Here is an 18,064-nt window from a genome sequence, read left to right on the forward strand (position 1 = left end):
AAAAAAAAATCTTTTTTTTTTCAGTGGCACTGAACCTGTTCTGTAAAAATGTTATATTTTGGGCAATGGTGCCCATCCACATTTTGAGTTAGTGAGCTACGATATCGCCTGMAGAGGACAAACGGRGATGCGTTGTAGATGCACACACCTCTGTGGAGAATGTTACAGTTTTTGTTCATGTTCAGAGACAGCTGTGTTTTCAGAAATTCATTTTAGTACAAACATGTTATTAATAACGCATTTAAATTTTCAGCATTTTATAAAAACACTAAAAAGTATTTTGTCATCAAAATCAGAAACAAGAATTGACCCACAAAGATCAGTACATAGAGTGATCATTTCTATTACATTATAGAATGTTTGTTGTTGTATCCAATAGTTTGGTTTCTACATCCTGTATGTTCTGTACTTTGCTATTTGGGTTCCACTTCAGTCCCTGTTGTGTAGAAAAACATCCAATGATATTGGTGAATGTTGCAATAAACGACCAACTCAGTAAACAGACCACAGACCAGAAAGCTTCACAACTAGCAACAACAGAAAACGCTGCAAAACGTACTATTTGCATTTCAAAATCGTATTTCAAGACATCAGAATCAGGCGACGCAAGGCGTGATCAAAACGAAAAACTCATCATGAGTTAGGAACAAAAAAAAGGGAAAGATCCTCTAATTCTGTTAATCAGCTTAGAAAACAAAACAATCTGCAGCATTTCTTTCTCTTTTATCTGTTATGTTCATTAAAAAAAGAAAGGAGAAATCAGTCAAAAACAATGCCTGTTTCTCTTAAAGACACACTGTACATGTTCTGTTTTAGTAAAATAAGAAAAGTACAATCCATTTCATTTGCATCTTTCTTTGAGATGTAAAATGTTTACAATGGTTTTCCATTGTAAACATGGAAAACCATTGTTTTCCATGTTTACCCAATCACTTCTACCCAAAGTGATTGGGTAGAACGAGGCCGGTGCATGCCGACTAAAAAGCATGCATGATGCACTTTTTTAGTTTAATTTAAAAAAAAAAACACTTTGATGCATAACCTGGGATAATCTTGTAACACCTCTATTGTGTTGATAGAAAACTATTTCCTCTATCAAACAACCTGCAGTATATGTATATTTTTTTCTTTTGTGTCATTGTTGTTAAAAAAATTCCAAGTTGTATAAAATCAGAATGAGCTTAGACCGAACTGAAATCTGTACCAACCATGAAATCCAGATCAGTGCATCTCGACTCACTTCCATGTGATTCCTGTTTCAGATTACTGGTCGGGTTGTAGGCTGCAGAATCCTAATCAAGATGAATGAATCCTTCATATCTAACTCACCTGGATTAAAGTGGTGGACTGCAAAGCGACCTGTTGAGCCACACTTTTCAGCTGGGTGGAAGCATTATTCTGAGGGCTGATCTTTAGGTTCTGTGGGGAAAGCTGGACCTGCTTCTGCTGACCCTTCACATGCTGCAGGTTCTCCTGAGACACCTGGACCTGGTTCTGGGACTTGGTGACCTGGTTAATGACCTGCTGCAGCTGACTCGGATCCAGAGCCGTCTTTTGGACCGGGGCCGKTTTGACCAGTTGGCTGTGCTGGAGCAGCTGGACGGCCTCGGTGTCGGAGACCTGCACGATCTGCTGCTTGGTGAGCTGCTGCAGCACCGCTTGCTGCTCCTCCACCGTCAGCCCGGAGCCCTCCACCAGGCTGCCGTCAGGCTGCACGTAGATGATGGTGGTGTTGGCCAGGTCGGTAAACTCTGCGCCCACCAGCATGCGCTGCTCCACCTGGCAAGTTTCTCCTCCACTCGGGGGCTGACCGCCATCCGCACAGGACCCGGGCTCTGCACTCTCTGCAGGTTGATCGCACTGGGCGACGAGGAAAGTCGATCCTTTCTCCTCGGCCTGTAAGATCTGGACGGCAGGCTGGACTGATAAAGGCTCCACGCGCTGCGTGTCTGGCTGAACGTCGGGCTCAGAGTCTGTCCCCGGCGGCTCCGCCACTGTTATTGTTCCAATAGCTCCGCTGTCACCCTCGTTGTCCGCCATTTTAGCTTTTGGGTTAACAGTTAGCTTTGACTAGGGCCCCTTGATGCTGTTTACCGTATCTCCAGAAGATATCACTAAATAAAAAGTTATTTATAAAACCAGCGTCCGCTGGTAGATAAAACTCTCCGCGGGAATGAATGGCGACATTTAGAGCAGCGATGAAATCGCTGGAAGGCAAGTATTAGCGGGAGGAGTTTTGAACTAGCCTAGCTTAACCCTCCGCGGCAGCGGTAGCGCATATAATCCGGACCGGAACTACCAATTGACCGGATTCACAAGGTTCTGTCTTAATTATGGCGTGGAAAAAGTAATTATTAATTCTATAATGATATGTGTCATATCATTATGATAGTGACGATTATCATAATATTGGCAAGTGGAAATTCAGAAATTGCTCCTGAAGTGTCTGAGCTTAACAGAACCTTGAGATGTTTACACTTGAAAATAAGTAAATACAGTTGATCTTTTTTTAATTTATTACTTAAGTAACAGAGAAAAAAGTTACTAAGTAGAATTAAGATAAAAACACAGTATCAATAACGTTCGCAAGAAAGTTTTTATATTCATTTATCTATTCATTCTGTTCTTAATTTATATTAGTAATTGAAGAACGAAGAAGGTGCGATAGACAGATTCAATGTGGAACTGTGGGTAAAGAGTTTAAATGGAAGGATGAATCCAGTTTCCTGGTTTTCCGATTGGCCATTCCGAATGACGTCATTCTTTTTCTAAATTCTATGACAATTATGGAAATATATCAATAAATAAAAGATAAATAAATTAAAATATATAAGAAAGAGCAGACCCGTTTCTTAGATAAGCTGTTTGACAATTTGAAAGATGGAATCTACAAAAATAAAACAGAGCAGAGACGCGGATGTTTTCGCGCGTGGCCTGTAGGAGGCGTAGTTTGACGGTCTCGTTCAGATAGCTCCTGGAAATGCTGGGCGATGGCACCTGTCCGTACTTTGAAATAAAGTCGAAGCAGGATTACAAGGATCAACATCTGGGTCCATCCTTCGCCAGGCTGAGGTCCCAGTAGGTATCATGCCCTTTCTTCTCCTGCTGTCATTATTCTGCTCTGTTTACTGGGGTTGCTGCTTCAGATTATGCTAGCTAGCCGTCGTTAGCAGCTTTATAAACAGCACCATGTCTGGTATTTTTTATATTTGTTATTGCGTCACTTTCTTTTTTTATTCATTGTGACTAGTCATATTGTCCTACAGCGCTTAGAGCTCATATTACCCTATCAGGGCGCCGCAAGGACAGTCCAACAGTTCACCCCATCACACATGTAAACACTTCAATATCTGGTCTGGAATACGTCTAATATACAGTATTCTGTATATTAGACAGATGGGATTGTTTGGTTCGGGGTGTGCCGGAGTGATTGTTGTCCATATTTAATTAAGCATGCACATTTCTGGGTTTTATTTTCACCAGGCTGGTCGTTAACGCCCCCTGTGTTATGCTGCATTCCGTTTACCTTGGAAAACGGAACTCGGGTTTCAATATACCTTGACGACCGGATGCCTTTGGTTCAGCTGAAAGTCTGGAAAGTTTTGGGATTTATTTATCACAACAAACTGAAAGCTGTTTATTCCTGGGCTCACACCATTTCAGCCAACCGAGGCTGATGAGTGACTGATTTAATGAGCTTTTAAAATGCAAACTATGAGAGTGCAAATATTCTAACTGCTGTTATCGCTACCTTTAATGCGGCAGCCATGTTGAATTTTCTTTTGGTGAGGAACCCTCCACTTTCAAAGCAATTATAAATTCAGGGACTCTTCTCATTGATTTTTCATACACGAATCTGGACATTTCAACTCCAAAGTGCGAATAACACCATTACAGTAATAAAATCTAGTGCTGAGAACAGAGATCCTAATTTCACATGAATTTCCACTGTCCATTCATATGAAATTAATTTAACTGTCTTCCAAAACAGACTTCAGGAAAAATAGCTGCACTTTAAACCTGATTCCCTGATTTTTAGTATTTTTATTTAGTACTTTTATTTTAGTACTGCAAAATTTGTTGTTTTCTCTCTGGAACTAAAAACATTTCATCTTCAGACATGACATTGACCAGTACATTTATACATATTCAAAAAGTTTCGGTTTGTCATAGGAGACAAAACGATGACACGACAATGTGGTTCCAATTTTATTTTTGTTCAATTCTTTAACAGTAAGGATACAATCCAAGTAAAAAAAAGTATTCACCTCCTTAGATTTTTTTTACCCTTTTTTATTGCTTTTACAAATTAATTATGATTTAGATTTTTTTTGCCAAACAAACATTCCCTCAACCCTTTAATCTCAAACAAAGAGTTGATTTCTAAAAAAAATAAAATAATTAAATGCAAATATGAAATGTAAAATATGTGCATAGATATTTATCCCCTTAAAGTGAGTATTTAGTAGCAATAAAGATTTGATACATCAATAAGAATTGATGCAGTGAGCTGGACGCAGTAGGCATGAGGTGGCGGAGATGGAGAGAGGGCAACAGAGAGCGATTGGCTGCCCTTAATGGACAGAAACCTCGAGGAGAGCTGGATCTGCCTTGGTGTGATGGGAGTTAAGAGGTGTAGAGAGAGATGATGCAGACAAACACATTAAGTACTGGACCAGCCACACTTCCTGTGGCAAAACCCCTGAAGGACACAGAGGGTTGGTACAGAACCTGCTTAGCAGACTTAACTCAAAATATCTTTTTAGTTTCATTGGTTAGTTCCAGGGCCTTTAGATTTTATCTTAAAATTTGAATCAAGGCGTAAAATAATTTAGTGGATCAGTAAGAAGTGTCACTACATGGAACACACCCAACAAACAGATCTGACCTGCCTCAGTGTCTCTCTGAAAGACGCTTCAGGGCACCCTGTGGCTGTCCTGGAGTGGTCCAGGCAGAGACTGAACGTCTCTGGAGAGATCAGGAGACGGTTTGGCCATCAACGTTTCCCAAACTGAGAGAGCTGACAGATTCTGCAGAGAGGCCTGCATGAAACTGCCCAAAGATGGCTGGGCATCACATTCAACAAGACTTGAGGCTGTAATTGCTGCCAAAGGTGGATCAATTGTTAAATAAAGGCTGTGATTTACATGTCAGTTGTTTATTTTATTTTATGATTATGGGCATTGTGTTGAGTTTTCTTAAAGGGGCAGTATTATTTGTTTTCCAGGCACATAGTGCCATATTATAACACAATCAAGTAACAATGCAGTTAAAGAAATGTATATCAAACATAATTTAAAAGAAATTTGACTTTGTAATTTAATGCCTTGAAATTGGGCCTCTGTCTCTTTAAGAAACTCCTGCTGTTTCTGACACCCTGCCTTCAGGAAGTCATCACAACATGGCTCCTCCACTAACCCTTTAACAACACCCATTTTGCACAGCTGAATGGTTGCCATGTAATACTTGAGGATTTCTCAAACATGCGTAAAAGATTCCAGGCGACGTTCCAGGTTTGCTTTTTATGAGGGAATAATATATAACATGATGTAAAGCTCAAAAAAGTTGATTTTACATAATACTGCCCCTTTAAGGGAAAATGAATTTAATCCATCTGTGAAACACTATGAGGACTTCTTGAATTAATGAGACATGTCAGAGTTTGGTTATTGGTTTTTATTGTATGCGTTGTAAAATCTCAACTGCTAACATGGTCTTATGTTACTCAGAGCCCGTCTGCTCCCTCTGATTTGGCCAGTAATAAATTTTTACTGACGAAAAAAGCTTCTTAAGCACACTTTATGTTTTGGTGTGCAAGTACTGTATACTGACTGACAGCATCAATAACCATCAGGTTTTTGTGTTTAGGTCTGAAATGGTTACCAGGAGCTGCTGAGTCATCCCCAGGGTGAACCATGACAACACAGCCAGCTTCAGCTTCCATCCTGAGGGAGTTCTGTCCGCTGTACTACCTGCTGAATGCCATCCCTGCCAAGGTACCGACCCAAAACTCACAGATGCTAAAGCAGGGCATCAGTGTGATGGCTGAACGTCTGCTCAATTTCTCTACAGTTTTACATGATACCTTAAAATTTGTTCACAACTCAACTCAGGTTTAAATTCAAATTCAAAAATACTTTATAATCTGGACTTTCCCAAATTTGATTGATTTAAAAAAAAACAACTAAAACAAACTTTATTTCACCAGGTGAGATAAGAAGAACAATTTTTTATTTGCAATAGCAACCTGGGAGGGGGAGAAGAACACATAAGATCAAGCAGCACACTTTACTGTAAACAGCAAACATTAGCAACACTTTTGAAATCATGAAACGGTAAAAACATTAGAGACAAGAGTAAAGGGTGAAATACAGTTTTTAGCAGGTTTCAGACGGCATCCTCTTTAAAATACATTTAAAAGTTATGTGATGATACAACAGTGCTCAGCTTTAATACTTTTTGATGTGCAAAGTTTTGAAGTCCAAATTCAAAGGTACTGTTTTATTATTTTATTCAAAGGTAAAATAATTTTTCCTTTCTATGTAAACTGATAAAAGTTTAAAAAGTTCCCGAAAACATCACTCTGTTATTATTCTGGAAATCAACAAATTCAATTTCATCAGTTACAAGGTGACTGATTGGGTGTAATCAGTGCATTTTTTTAATGAATGCTCCTGTGTGTGTGTGTGTGTGTGTGTGCGTGTGTGTGTGTGTGTGTGTGTGTGTGTGTGTGTGTGTGTGTGTGTGTGCGTGCGTGTGTGTAGGTGCAGCGGGGCTTCAGGTCTGTGCTGGTCTACCTGACAGCTCTGGACAGCAGCTCAGACTTCCTGGCGGTGGGCAGCAGCATCGGCATGCTGTACCTGTACTGCCGTCGCGTTGCACATATGAACAAGTACAGCATGGAGGTGAGAGTGCCCTCTATGTTGCTTCCATCAGTCCACAGTCATTCATCTTCAAAAAGTCACAAGCTGTATTTGGAAACTTTTATGATCAAATCTCCCCCACATTCCTCTGTAGGAGTTTTCACAGCCACTGAAAATTTCCACATTTTGTAATGTTGCAACCACTAACCTCAATTTATTTCATTGGGATTTTATATAGCTCGAAAATATGTATTTTCTTAAATAMAAGTGTATTTTAAAAATACACTTTTATTTTAACTGTGCCATGTAATCGTATTTAGTGCCTGGAGAAAATAGTTTTAGTTTTCCTTTTTTAAACTTCAAATATTCTGGGGAATTTCTCCACCTACTTTTTAAATCTAGAGATTGACATTTTTGCCCATTCTGTCTGCAAAGTAGCAAACAGAACGGGCTATTTTGCAGGCATAATAGCCCTGCATAATAGCAGGCATAATAACTGAAATCTGAAGTCTCGGCACAGATTTCAGTTCTGGACTTTGATTGGGCCATTCTAATACATGGCTTAGCAGATTTTTGAGGGGGCCCCATAGATTTTCCTTTTCTGTTTTTTTCTTTTCTTTCATGAATGCATGTTTTGTAAACATTGTTCTTTATATACATTTTATAGACCCAAATTAGGTGAGTTTTATTAATGTCTAGGGACTTTTATGAATATAAACAATATTCCAGTTTTGGAAAGTTATTAAGTTATAATTGATTTCTTAGGGAACAACATATTATTGTTTGGGGATGTATTAAACCTACCACGGATAAATTAAACTACCTAGTAATTTACTATAGTTTGCCTTAATAAAATAATTTCTCCTTAGTGACTAGGGCACCAAATCAGACTCCAGCCCAGGGGCCACATCCATATAAATTGGGCCCTGGCTGCTGCAGGTTTACTGAGATTACTTCACACACAGCTGGACTCTGTTTACTGAAGGCAGCTGGTCATTCTAGATTTTATTCAGGCACAGCAGAATAAATGGGGCTCGCCACACTTTTCAGATTTTTATTTGTAATAGGATATTCATGCCAAGCATTACTTTCCTCTCTCTTAAAGAGCAAGCTCTCCTTTGCGTTGATCTATCTCATCGAATCCCAAATAAAATCCGTTGAAGTCGGTTGTTGTACAACTCGATAAAACCTGAAACGGTTCAGCCGGTCTGAGTATTCTTGCGAGGCGCTGCAGTTCTCATGGTGTGTCTGCGTCCAACAGGGAAAATGTGACGCGATCACTGCAGTGAAACTGCTCAGCTGTTTTGATGACCTGGTGGCTGCTGGAACAGCTTCCGGTCGGGTCGTGGTCTTCCAGCTGGTGTCCCCGCTCCCTGGGCGCAACAAACAGGTTGGCTCATGCACATCTGTCCTCTCTGCAGTCTGCCTGTCGTCATGCGACCGCAGCTCACTGGTCTGTTCTGGTCGCAGCTCAGGCGTTTCGATGTCGTCAGCCTCCATAAAGGCTCCGTCACCTCCTTGACCTGGAGCGCCAACGGGATGAAGCTGTTCTCCGGAGACGATAAAGGTCGGGTCGTGTTCTCTGCTCTGGACCTGGACCAGGTAGGACGCAGGGTGGCACGGGACTGTTTGCACCTCCTGTGAGACACGCTGTCTAACTGTGAGTGTGTGCAGGGGGTGTGTAAGCCGGTGCTGCTGCTAGAGGAGCCGTCAGGTGTGGTTCAGATGGAATACAGACACCAGGTGCTGCTGGTCTCGACGCAGCAGAGGTCCGTGCTTTACTGTACGCAGAAGCAGGAAGTGTTGCAGCTGGGCACCAAACCACGAAAGAGGTACGCCACCCTCATTTGTCCTTTACATTGAGCTCCCTCTAGAGGTGCACTGATTGCTGTTTTCTGGTCGATTACAGATGTAAAGGGGCAGTATTATGTATTTTCCAGCCACATAATGCCTCTTTATAGCATAATAAAGTAACAGTTACTTTCAGTTGTTATAAAAAAATGCTATTCATATCAAACATAACATAAAAGAAATTAACTTCACAACTTAAAACCTTGAAATTGGTCCTCTATCTTTTTAAGAAGCTCCTCCTCTTTCTGACACTCTACCATCAGCATGACATCACAACAATTCTCCACCATTATGCCATTTACAACCAACCCACTAGTTCCTAATGATGAACTCAGCAGAGGTGCAGTTCCACAAGGTGTTTGCTAATAGCTGCTACCGCTAGCATGGAGGAGCTGAGTGGGGAGGGCTGATCTGTGGGGCGGAGTCTCAGCTGCAGGCTGCAGCTCCAAGGAGGAGCTTTGGGTAAAGAGGTGGAGCTTTATGAGAGCAAGGATGAATGGTTGCCATGGGAGATTGAAGGATTCCTGGAACATTCATGAAAGAATCAAAGCAACACTCCAGGTGTATGTTTGATGAGAGAATAACGTTTATAAAGTCTGACCTGCCAATTCCGATTTTGGCTGATACTGATTTTTTTTTTTTGTTTGACAAGTTGGCAAGTTTGCAACAGTAAAATGACTATTGTTAGCCACACGACCTGGTGGGCGTTTCTGTCAGTCAGTCTCTCACTGCAGGGCAAAAGAGAACAGTGGCAGGTTTTCAGCTCTTTACAGAGGTAGATAACATCAGTTTCAGCCGATTGCCGATCTCCCAAAATTAAGGAAATTCTGACACGTTTCTTTCTTTCTTTTTTTTTTTTTTGCCTGGTCAATTTATCGGTGCACCCCTGCCTATCATTCATTAAACAACCAGTTCAGGTAGCGGCACTGACGGTGTGTTTCTCTGCTGTCTCAGAACCGGCAGGTTTGGCGCTTGCTTTCTTCCGGCTCTTTGTAAGCAGAGCGACCTGCAGGTGTACGCTGCCCGACCCGGACTCAGGCTGTGGAGGTCTAACGTTAGAGGAGAGGTGGAGGAGACTCGACTACTCAAGTCCTTTTTTGACAAACAGGTATGCACAGAACCTTCCTCTAAGGAATATTTGATACATTTGGAAAGTTGGTTCAACAGAGAATTGACTCAGAGAGGCTGAATATTAATTCACACCACATATTTTTGTTTGTAAAAATGTCTAAAACCATCATTGTGACCAATTTATGTTGATCTGTCACAAACAGTCTGAAATGCACTGCGGTTTGTGGTTGTAAATGTGACAAGTAGTCTACAGAATTCCTGTTCCTGTCTCCCTTCCTGTCCACCGCTCCGTTCCAGATCCCTCAGTTTGAGCTGTTTCCACGCCCCGGTCCAGTTGGAGCGTACCGTCCAGCAGACCGGCAGCTCGGCCTGCTCAGCTGTTTCTTCAGAGAGGGCTGGATTCTCAGCTGGAATGAATACAGCATCTACGTGTTTGACTGTCTCAACGAGGTAGTGTGCTCATCTACTGCATATTCTTTAGTTTCTATGTTAATCCAAGTTCTGCCAGCGATCAGAGCTCAGAGTACAACAACTACGTTGAACCCAGTAGATAGTAGAGATGCACCGATCCATAACATCCGTATCGGTCTCAATATTGACAAACATTCTAGATCGTTTGTCAGTGACAATGTGCCTGATCCACAAAGGCAGATCTAGTCAGTCCAATTCTATACTATGTGCTCTTATTTATTTTATATTATATTTTGAATTCCTAATTGCTCTTTCTGAACCATTTGAAAGAATGTTTGTTTCAGTTTATTTTTACATATTTTACCAAAATAGTGAACCTATTGTTTTTTGTCAGTTTCAGTTTCTTTATTATTCATTTTCCATTTGCTGTTCTACTCCTAATTTCACTGCCTGAACAATATGAAGCTGCTTTTCCATGTTTGACCAAGCTTGTGAGGCTTGGTCAGACAAGTAATTCAGTGCCTTTATGTCTGTGTTTAAAATCAGAAACATTTTAAATTAATTCAGCTGATTCTCTGTATCAGATTGGTATCTTTCAGTGCTATTGCTCAGATATCGGTATCAATATCGGAAGTGAAAAAACTGGATCGGTGCGTCGCTAGTAATGATGCCAGATCTGCATTTGTTAAATTATTTATTTGCGTTCATGGTCAAAAAGATGTTTGTTCATTTTGTCAGCATTGGAAAAATAATCAAATAAAACTTTTTCTGCTGGTCCCATAAGATCACAAACAAACAAAAATGTTGACTTTAGTAACCATATTGGTTAAATCAGTGAAATGGAAATCAGGTTGTCTGGATATCAGTTTATTCCAGATCTAGTACTTTACTTTAAGTAATTTACTACTTGGCTTAAGCCAAGTAGTTAATAAGTTGGTACCGTGTTTCCCCGAAAGTAAGACAGTGTCTTACTTTCTTTTTATCCCCAAAAGCCCCACTATGTCTTACTTTCGGGTTATGTCTTATATTGGAAAAAAATTGTCGAATTTTTTGTTTTAACCATAAAATTAACATTTATTAACAACCTGAACAGTATTGTATTCACCACAAAACAGTTTTATAAAAGGAAGTGCAGGGGACGGCGCGGACGTGGGCAGGAGGCGGCGTGCAGCTAGATGAGAAGGAGGCGGCAATACCCCCGTGTTTCCCCGAAAGTAAGACACTTTCGGGGTACGGCTTATGTTAGCCGACCCCCCTGAAACCCCCGATACGTCTTACAATCGGGGGTGTCTTACTATCGGGGAAACACGGTAGTTATATTTCACACAATAAGTTTTAAAACGCATTCAGAACAGGGGGGCTCTTCTTTTTTGCAGGTCTACAGTCTTTGGACTGTATAAGCCAATCAAAAGTACAGCATGACAAATGTTGTAGACATTTAAAAAAAAAAACATAATAAAAGTTAAATAAATCTACCCCTTGAGTTACAGCCACTATCAAGTACAACAGTGGTATCTGTTCAGAGGATCAAGTTGCTTTTACAAGGATGAGTACTTGACACTACTTGTAAAATTGAGCCTATACTTGACGCTGGTATGGGCCCAATGCCAGTATCAGGACACCCCTAACAGAAACATAGATGAGCAGAAGAAGAAGAAGTGTGAAGGAAATTTGTAGTTTCACAGTTGCTGGCAATGGAAAAGTTGAAGATAGATCAATGAAGGACTGGAAATACTACAGAGAAGAAAGAAGCTCGATATAATTGACTGTCCAAAAGCTTTCTGTTCTAGTTACCATGGTGATGTTTTACCTTCATACTTTTAACAAACCCCCAGATAGATTTGTCTGGAATTACTGCTGCATTTCGACGGTATTTGCAGTTTTGGAACCTGAAGGCTTCCCTCCTTACCTCAGTGTGACATTTGAGTTCCTTGTTTAAAATGTGAGCTACAAACATCTGGCTTTCTCCTAGAGTTCTCATCTCATTATCATGTCAGGTTGATATTTTTTGGGTTATTTTTTATTTTTTGTTATTGGTCAAAACCCAGAGAAATGTATTCTTGATGAGCTGTTAACTTCTTTATGTATTTCTACAAACACCCCAAAGACACAATGCAGCATGCTGATGTCCTGAGGAAGAAAGCATGCTCCAGTTTTTCTGTTTCTTCCTTTGATATGAATCCTTTAATTCGGACAGCCAGTTGGCTCAAATAGAAAAAGATCTCATGTGGTTCTTGAAGTCAACGTATGAGTCAGGATGAGCTGGAGAAGATTCTGGCCTATCACCTCATTTATGTTATGGACAAACTCCCACAGTGACTGTAATTGAATAGGATCATGTGATGACACAGATACATAAAGCTCTATGTCATCATCATAAGTATGGTAAGACACTAGGGAGAGCATAGTTACTAAATTAAAATGGGCCCAGATGGAAGCTAGGAGGAACCCCATATGGGACCCCGTTTGCATATATTCATATCTGTCATATAAAACAAACTAGTGCTGGTCTGCCAGAGAAGATTTCAACCAGTTCAGCAGAGGATCACCCAGTTGCAGAATCATTTCCTCTTTGTTCATCAGCATGTCATAGCAGCACTGAGATCTACTAGAAGAAGTGCTTCAAACTAGAATTAAATCAAAGTATTTTATCATGACTATTATTATATCTTAAAGAAGTGAAGAGACAATTCATCTTTGAAACTGAAAACGCCGCATTTAAACACAAGTTGTGCTTTTGTTTGGTGCTTGAAGGTTATAATCGGTTGTCTGGAAAGCAGCGGAGACATTGTGTCTGTGTCATCTTGTGAAAATGAAATCTTCGTCCTGAAAGGAGACAGAGAGATTGTCCGCCTGTCCAGCAATCCAGAGGGAATCTCCTCAAACCGTGAGCACTGCTAACTCTGCCACAGATAACCTCTACTGGTGGCAGCACAGACCAACAGCTACAACTTCTCTGTTTCCCTTTATTACCAGTGCTGTCAGGTCACCTGCCTTCACCACTGACCACACCCACGATTCTCCAGCCAACCGGGTCAGTGGAAATAGTCCAGCCAATCAGAACAATGGCCATCATAACAGAAGATGGAAGCAAAGAGGAGGCAGGGGGGAGCGAGAGGCTCTCTGAGGACGGAACAGATGAAGGGGAGGAAGAGGAAGGAGTGGAAGAAGTTGAAGAGGCGGTAGAGCAGGACAGCCCACTTCAGGTAACGTTACCATAGAGCAGATAGAAAAACAGAAAGGTGTGCCTTTATGACTTGCCATCTTCAACATAGAACCTTTAAAACCACAAAAAAAGAAAAAAAAAATCTAAATATATGGAATATTTTCCATAAAAACATTTTGAACGTTAAGTTTAAACTATACTTCCCCAATATTCATTTTTTCTACCTACTTATAGGTTCTCAGAACATGGAAAAACCAAAAAAGTTTTAGCAAGTAATAATCTAACTAACACATAGCTTGCATTGAGAGTCACTTCAATAAATCAGTACTTATGAGGAATTTTACCAAGTGGAGTTACTCATTAAAACTTGTTTTCATTTAGAGTCTTAAGTTTTTGTAAAGATCAGCGACACTGAACCAAACTCGTATCTAAACATTTGAATCTTAGTTTGGCTTCTATGGGTCTCAACAGTTTGTTTACTGAAAAAGACAGTATTATCATGTTGTGCATTGTGTTATGTAGTGTTATGTTTGATGTGCATTGCCACTTACTAGTCATTTTTGGTCTTGCAGCTTAAACACATTAAAAACTTTTTAAACCACATTTTACGTTACATTTCACTGTAACATTGCTGATCTCCCCAAAAACTGCTCTTAAGGAATTTGCCTGTTTATTGCCCCCCCAATAATGAGATGAGCTTTCCTTCCTTGGTCCCATCAAATAAAATTTATTTTTTATATTATATATCTCTCCAAAGTCTGTCTGAAGGGACAGACATTTCATGATAAAAGCTTATCATGAACAATTTTAAAGGATTATCAGTTTATTTAGGTTTTAAAAACCTTGGTAGTTCAGCAGTCAGCCCGTTGTTACACCACTGAGCAGCAGCTTTTTTGCATGTTTCCACTGGTTTTTGGAACCAGTGGAAACTCTTTTAGCTTGGATTCCTCATTGCCATCACCCTAATCTCCAGCTCCATCCAGTGATTCTCCTATCAAGATTCAAGCCAGGACTGTGATGCTTCAAAACATAAATATCACTTAAAGTCTGAGAAAACATGTCTTAATACATGTTTATTGACATATTTGTGTAATTACAGGAAAAACTAAGAGAACATGAAATTATTGGCAGGAAATAAACAATCATAATGTTCTTTAGAGACCATTTTTACATAAAATAGCAGTAATGGTAGAGCCAGACAATATGACTGGAAAACGCATCACAATATAAGCGTTTCATATCAATCAATATTGATAATTATCGATTAGTTTTTTTGTTTTAAATATCTGAAATACTTCAAAATTTTTGGCGTGAGCTTTACTGTTTTATTCACAATTTGAGAGAATAGTGTGAAAATGAATCACAATATTAAGCCTTCAATTGGAAGCTGAATAATAACTCTTTTGGATCTAGTCACTAGTTTCTGAATTAGGGCGGCTGAAACTATCGTTTTCCTTCTCCTTCATAAGCGTCCACTAATACTGTGTTTATGTGTCACATAAAAAGCCCAATAAAATATAGGCAGAAGGTACTAGAATATAGGGCTGCACAGTGGGACAGTTGGTAGAGCTGTTGCCTTGCAGCAAGAAGGTTCTGGGTTCGATTCCCGGCCCTGGTCTTTCTGCATGGAGTTTGCATGTTCTCCCTGTGCATGCGTGGGTTTTCTCTGGGTACTCCGGTTTCCTCCCACAGTCCAAAAACATGACCATCAGGTTAACTGGCCTCTCCAAATTGTCCCTAGGTGTGAGTGTGTGTGTGCATGGTTGTTTGCCCTGCGCCAGCCTGGCGACCTGTCCAGGGTGACCCCGCCTCTCGCCCGGAGCGTTAACTGGAGATAGGCACCAGCACCACTCCCGACCCCACTAAGGGACAAGGGCGTAAGAAAATGGATGGATGGATTGATCTAGTCACTAGTTTCTGAATCAGGGCGGCTGAAACTATCGTTTTCCTTCTCCTTCATAAGCGTCCACTACTACTGTGTGTTTATGTGTCACATAAAAGCCCAATAAAATATAGGCAGAAGGTACTAGAATATGGGGCTGCACAGTGGCACAGTTGGTAGAGCTGTTGCCTTGCAGCAAGAAGGTTCTGGGTTCAATTCCCGGCCCTGGTCTTTCTCCATGGAGTTTGCATGTTCTCCCTGTGCATGTGTGGGTTTTCTCCGGGTACTCCGGYTTCCTCCCACAGTCCAAAAACATGACCGTCAGGTTAATTGGTCTCTCTAAATTGTCCCTAGGTGTGAGTGTGTGTGTGCATGGTTGTTTGTCCTGTCTGTCTCTGTGTTGCCCTGCAACAGACTGGCGACTTGTCCAGAGTGACCCCGCCTCTCGCCCGGAACGTTAGCTGGAGATGGGCACCAGCAGCCCTCCTGACCCCAATAAGGGACAAGGGTGTTTAGAAGATGGATGGGTACTAGAATATATTTTTTGTATATGAGGGCCATTTTGTCTGTCTTCTCAGGTGATGGAGTCCAGCCAGCCGTCCACTTTATTCAGCAGCTCTCGCTTCCGCAGCAGCTCTGTCACCACGTGGGACAGCCTGAGCCCAGCCACTCCGGTAAGCACTCCGCTTGGACTGAGCTCCAGGCGCTACAGTGCCCCTATTGACCAGGAGAGGATGCAGCAGGAGCTGGTGGTCAAACCCATCAGAGTGAAGAAGAAGAAGAAAAGACATCAAGGCAAGTGAATTAGGACAGATGTCAATGCTGTCAGTGACGGTTAGCTACACTATAGACAGCATGTGTTTTTCCATATTTGGATATTAATAGGCAASTTTAACATTACTGAGAAATGTAAGTGATTCAGTTACATTAAAGTTGTGACTCGAGTATGTAACTTTTATAAAAATAATTTGTAACATATTTGTTAAAACTGTCCTGGCGGTATATTATGAAACGGATAATATGTGAAAAAATGTAGCTTCTCCCAGTGCTAACTAGAAACAACCAATCAGAGTCAGGGGGAGGGTCTTAGAGCAGTCACTCACAATCTCCTGTGGTGCTGCTTACCCCTCCCTCCACTGCTCTCTGCTACGCTGCAGCTCCTCCTGATAGCAGATCTTGTTGCGTATGCTAAGTCTAGATAACAGTGGATGAATGGTTTTCATGTAACAATAAGTTGTTTCTCCACCATTAGCACACTTAGCAGTGCACACACATGTCGATTGGCAGCGCTAAGGTCCCCTTCTTGGCTCTCATTGGTTATTTTTGGTTGGGAGCTGTGCCTTTCTTCAGACGGCATTAGCAGCTCAGGGAGGAAGTGGACCAGATCGATGTTTTCATAGATTATCTCTCACATATTACACTGTAAAATATGAAAAAAATCCTATCCTTATAAAAGCTACATACTGCAGGTTTACTATCACTTAAAATAGGTGATATTACATTAATAATTGTAGCATTCTGTTTAGCATGTTAATGCTATATAGCTTTAACATGCTGACTAGTATACATTCTATTTAGCATAGAATGTTAGCACTGCTAAATAAAATGCTAACATTCTATTTAGCATATCAGCATTCTATTCTGAAAAAATGTTAACATTTAGCATGCTACTTAGATTTAGCATGCTAATTGTATTTAAAACATGCTATTTATAACCAGGTTTATCCTGAAAGCAGACTGCATAATGCTAACAGAAGCCGAAGATGTCATCACCTACAGCAGATTCCTTCTAGTACTACTGTTCACTACTCTTCCTGCTGTTCTTCTGCAGATTACCATTCTTACTAATGTCCAAGCTTGCCATGTTGTTGCTTGTTTAACTGAGTGAGCTAAGAGTATGTGCTGACAGGTAGGTATGACTCATTGTGATCTGTCTCCATCTGTCTTTAGACCTTTCCTTAGACCGTTGCTCTGGAAACCGTCTTGTAGAGAGCAGCTGCTCAGATTCAGTGTTTATAGTCCAGGACAGCAACTGTAGTGACGGAGAAAGTGGAACTCCGTCCAGTGACCACGCCTCCCTCCTTGGTCTTGATGCTGAGAGCCAGGACACTCTACAGCAGAACCACGACCAGAAGCCTCAGGAGACACAACACACAGGTTCAGATAACGGTTTGGAAGTCAGGGAGGAAGTGGAGTCTTCCCTCAACCAGTCTGGGTTTGTATCTGGTGATTGGCAGCCTTCAGTAGATCCCATTACTGCCGATACGACAGTCCCATTCTTCTTTTCAGTTCCATTCCCAGTGCAGGGTCTCTGCTCCTGTCGGGACTGAAGAGCAATCAGAACCCAGAAAAGGCTCAGAACGACGGTTCAGAGGCAAACGGTATCCCCCCCACCCCAGATGTTGACCAGCTGCTGGAATCCACCTTCTCTTACATGAAGGCTGAGGATGATGGAGGGCTGGAGCCAGCATCCAGAGATGAGACGGTAGGTTTTCACTGGTTTTTTTAACATTTCTGCCAGTTATGTAAATATCATCTCATGTTTACGTACACATGTTGAGTACGGTTGAACAATATATCAGAATGTATAGGTATTGGCCAACATTAGTCCTTCTTTGACATATCTGTATCGATCCAGTAAGTAAAACAGGGATGCTAATAAAAGCCGACATTTATTTACAACCTGTTGCTGTTTGTGTTTTAGCAGAGGGAAGAAGTTGGTCGTGTGGTATTGGTAACTAGACCTGTCACCATCACACATTTTTCTGGACGATAAATTGTTCCAGAAGTTATTGCGATAAATGATAATGTTGTTGTTTT

General features: G+C 41.0%; 2 protein-coding genes across 3 annotated transcripts in view; one reads left to right on the forward strand and one right to left on the reverse strand.

Annotated features, from left to right (window-relative positions):
- Positions 1 to 2,699, reverse strand: part of znf839 (zinc finger protein 839) — a 15,773-nt gene extending 13,074 nt beyond the window's left edge. The window contains exon 1 of the mRNA XM_008398917.2: positions 1,330 to 2,699. Coding sequence (XP_008397139.1) covers positions 1,330 to 2,040 — 711 coding nt within the window. The 5' untranslated portion in view covers positions 2,041 to 2,699. The remainder of the gene's footprint in view (positions 1 to 1,329) is intronic.
- A 272-nt stretch (positions 2,700 to 2,971) lies between these two features.
- tecpr2 (tectonin beta-propeller repeat containing 2) overlaps positions 2,972 to 18,064 on the forward strand; it is a 29,360-nt gene continuing 14,267 nt past the window's right edge. For both annotated transcript variants that reach the window (XM_008398698.2, XM_008398701.2), the window contains exons 1-13: positions 2,972 to 3,078; positions 5,869 to 5,996; positions 6,765 to 6,905; positions 8,125 to 8,253; positions 8,334 to 8,465; positions 8,538 to 8,695; positions 9,669 to 9,822; positions 10,083 to 10,235; positions 12,951 to 13,083; positions 13,173 to 13,402; positions 15,823 to 16,039; positions 17,195 to 17,459; positions 17,534 to 17,729. In XM_008398698.2, the coding sequence (XP_008396920.1) occupies positions 5,916 to 5,996; positions 6,765 to 6,905; positions 8,125 to 8,253; positions 8,334 to 8,465; positions 8,538 to 8,695; positions 9,669 to 9,822; positions 10,083 to 10,235; positions 12,951 to 13,083; positions 13,173 to 13,402; positions 15,823 to 16,039; positions 17,195 to 17,459; positions 17,534 to 17,729 (1,989 nt within the window). In that variant the 5' untranslated portion in view covers positions 2,972 to 3,078; positions 5,869 to 5,915. The remainder of the gene's footprint in view (positions 3,079 to 5,868; positions 5,997 to 6,764; positions 6,906 to 8,124; positions 8,254 to 8,333; positions 8,466 to 8,537; positions 8,696 to 9,668; positions 9,823 to 10,082; positions 10,236 to 12,950; positions 13,084 to 13,172; positions 13,403 to 15,822; positions 16,040 to 17,194; positions 17,460 to 17,533; positions 17,730 to 18,064) is intronic.

Source organism: Poecilia reticulata, linkage group LG22, assembly GCF_000633615.1.
Source record: "Poecilia reticulata strain Guanapo linkage group LG22, Guppy_female_1.0+MT, whole genome shotgun sequence".
Lineage (NCBI taxonomy): Eukaryota > Metazoa > Chordata > Actinopteri > Cyprinodontiformes > Poeciliidae > Poecilia > Poecilia reticulata.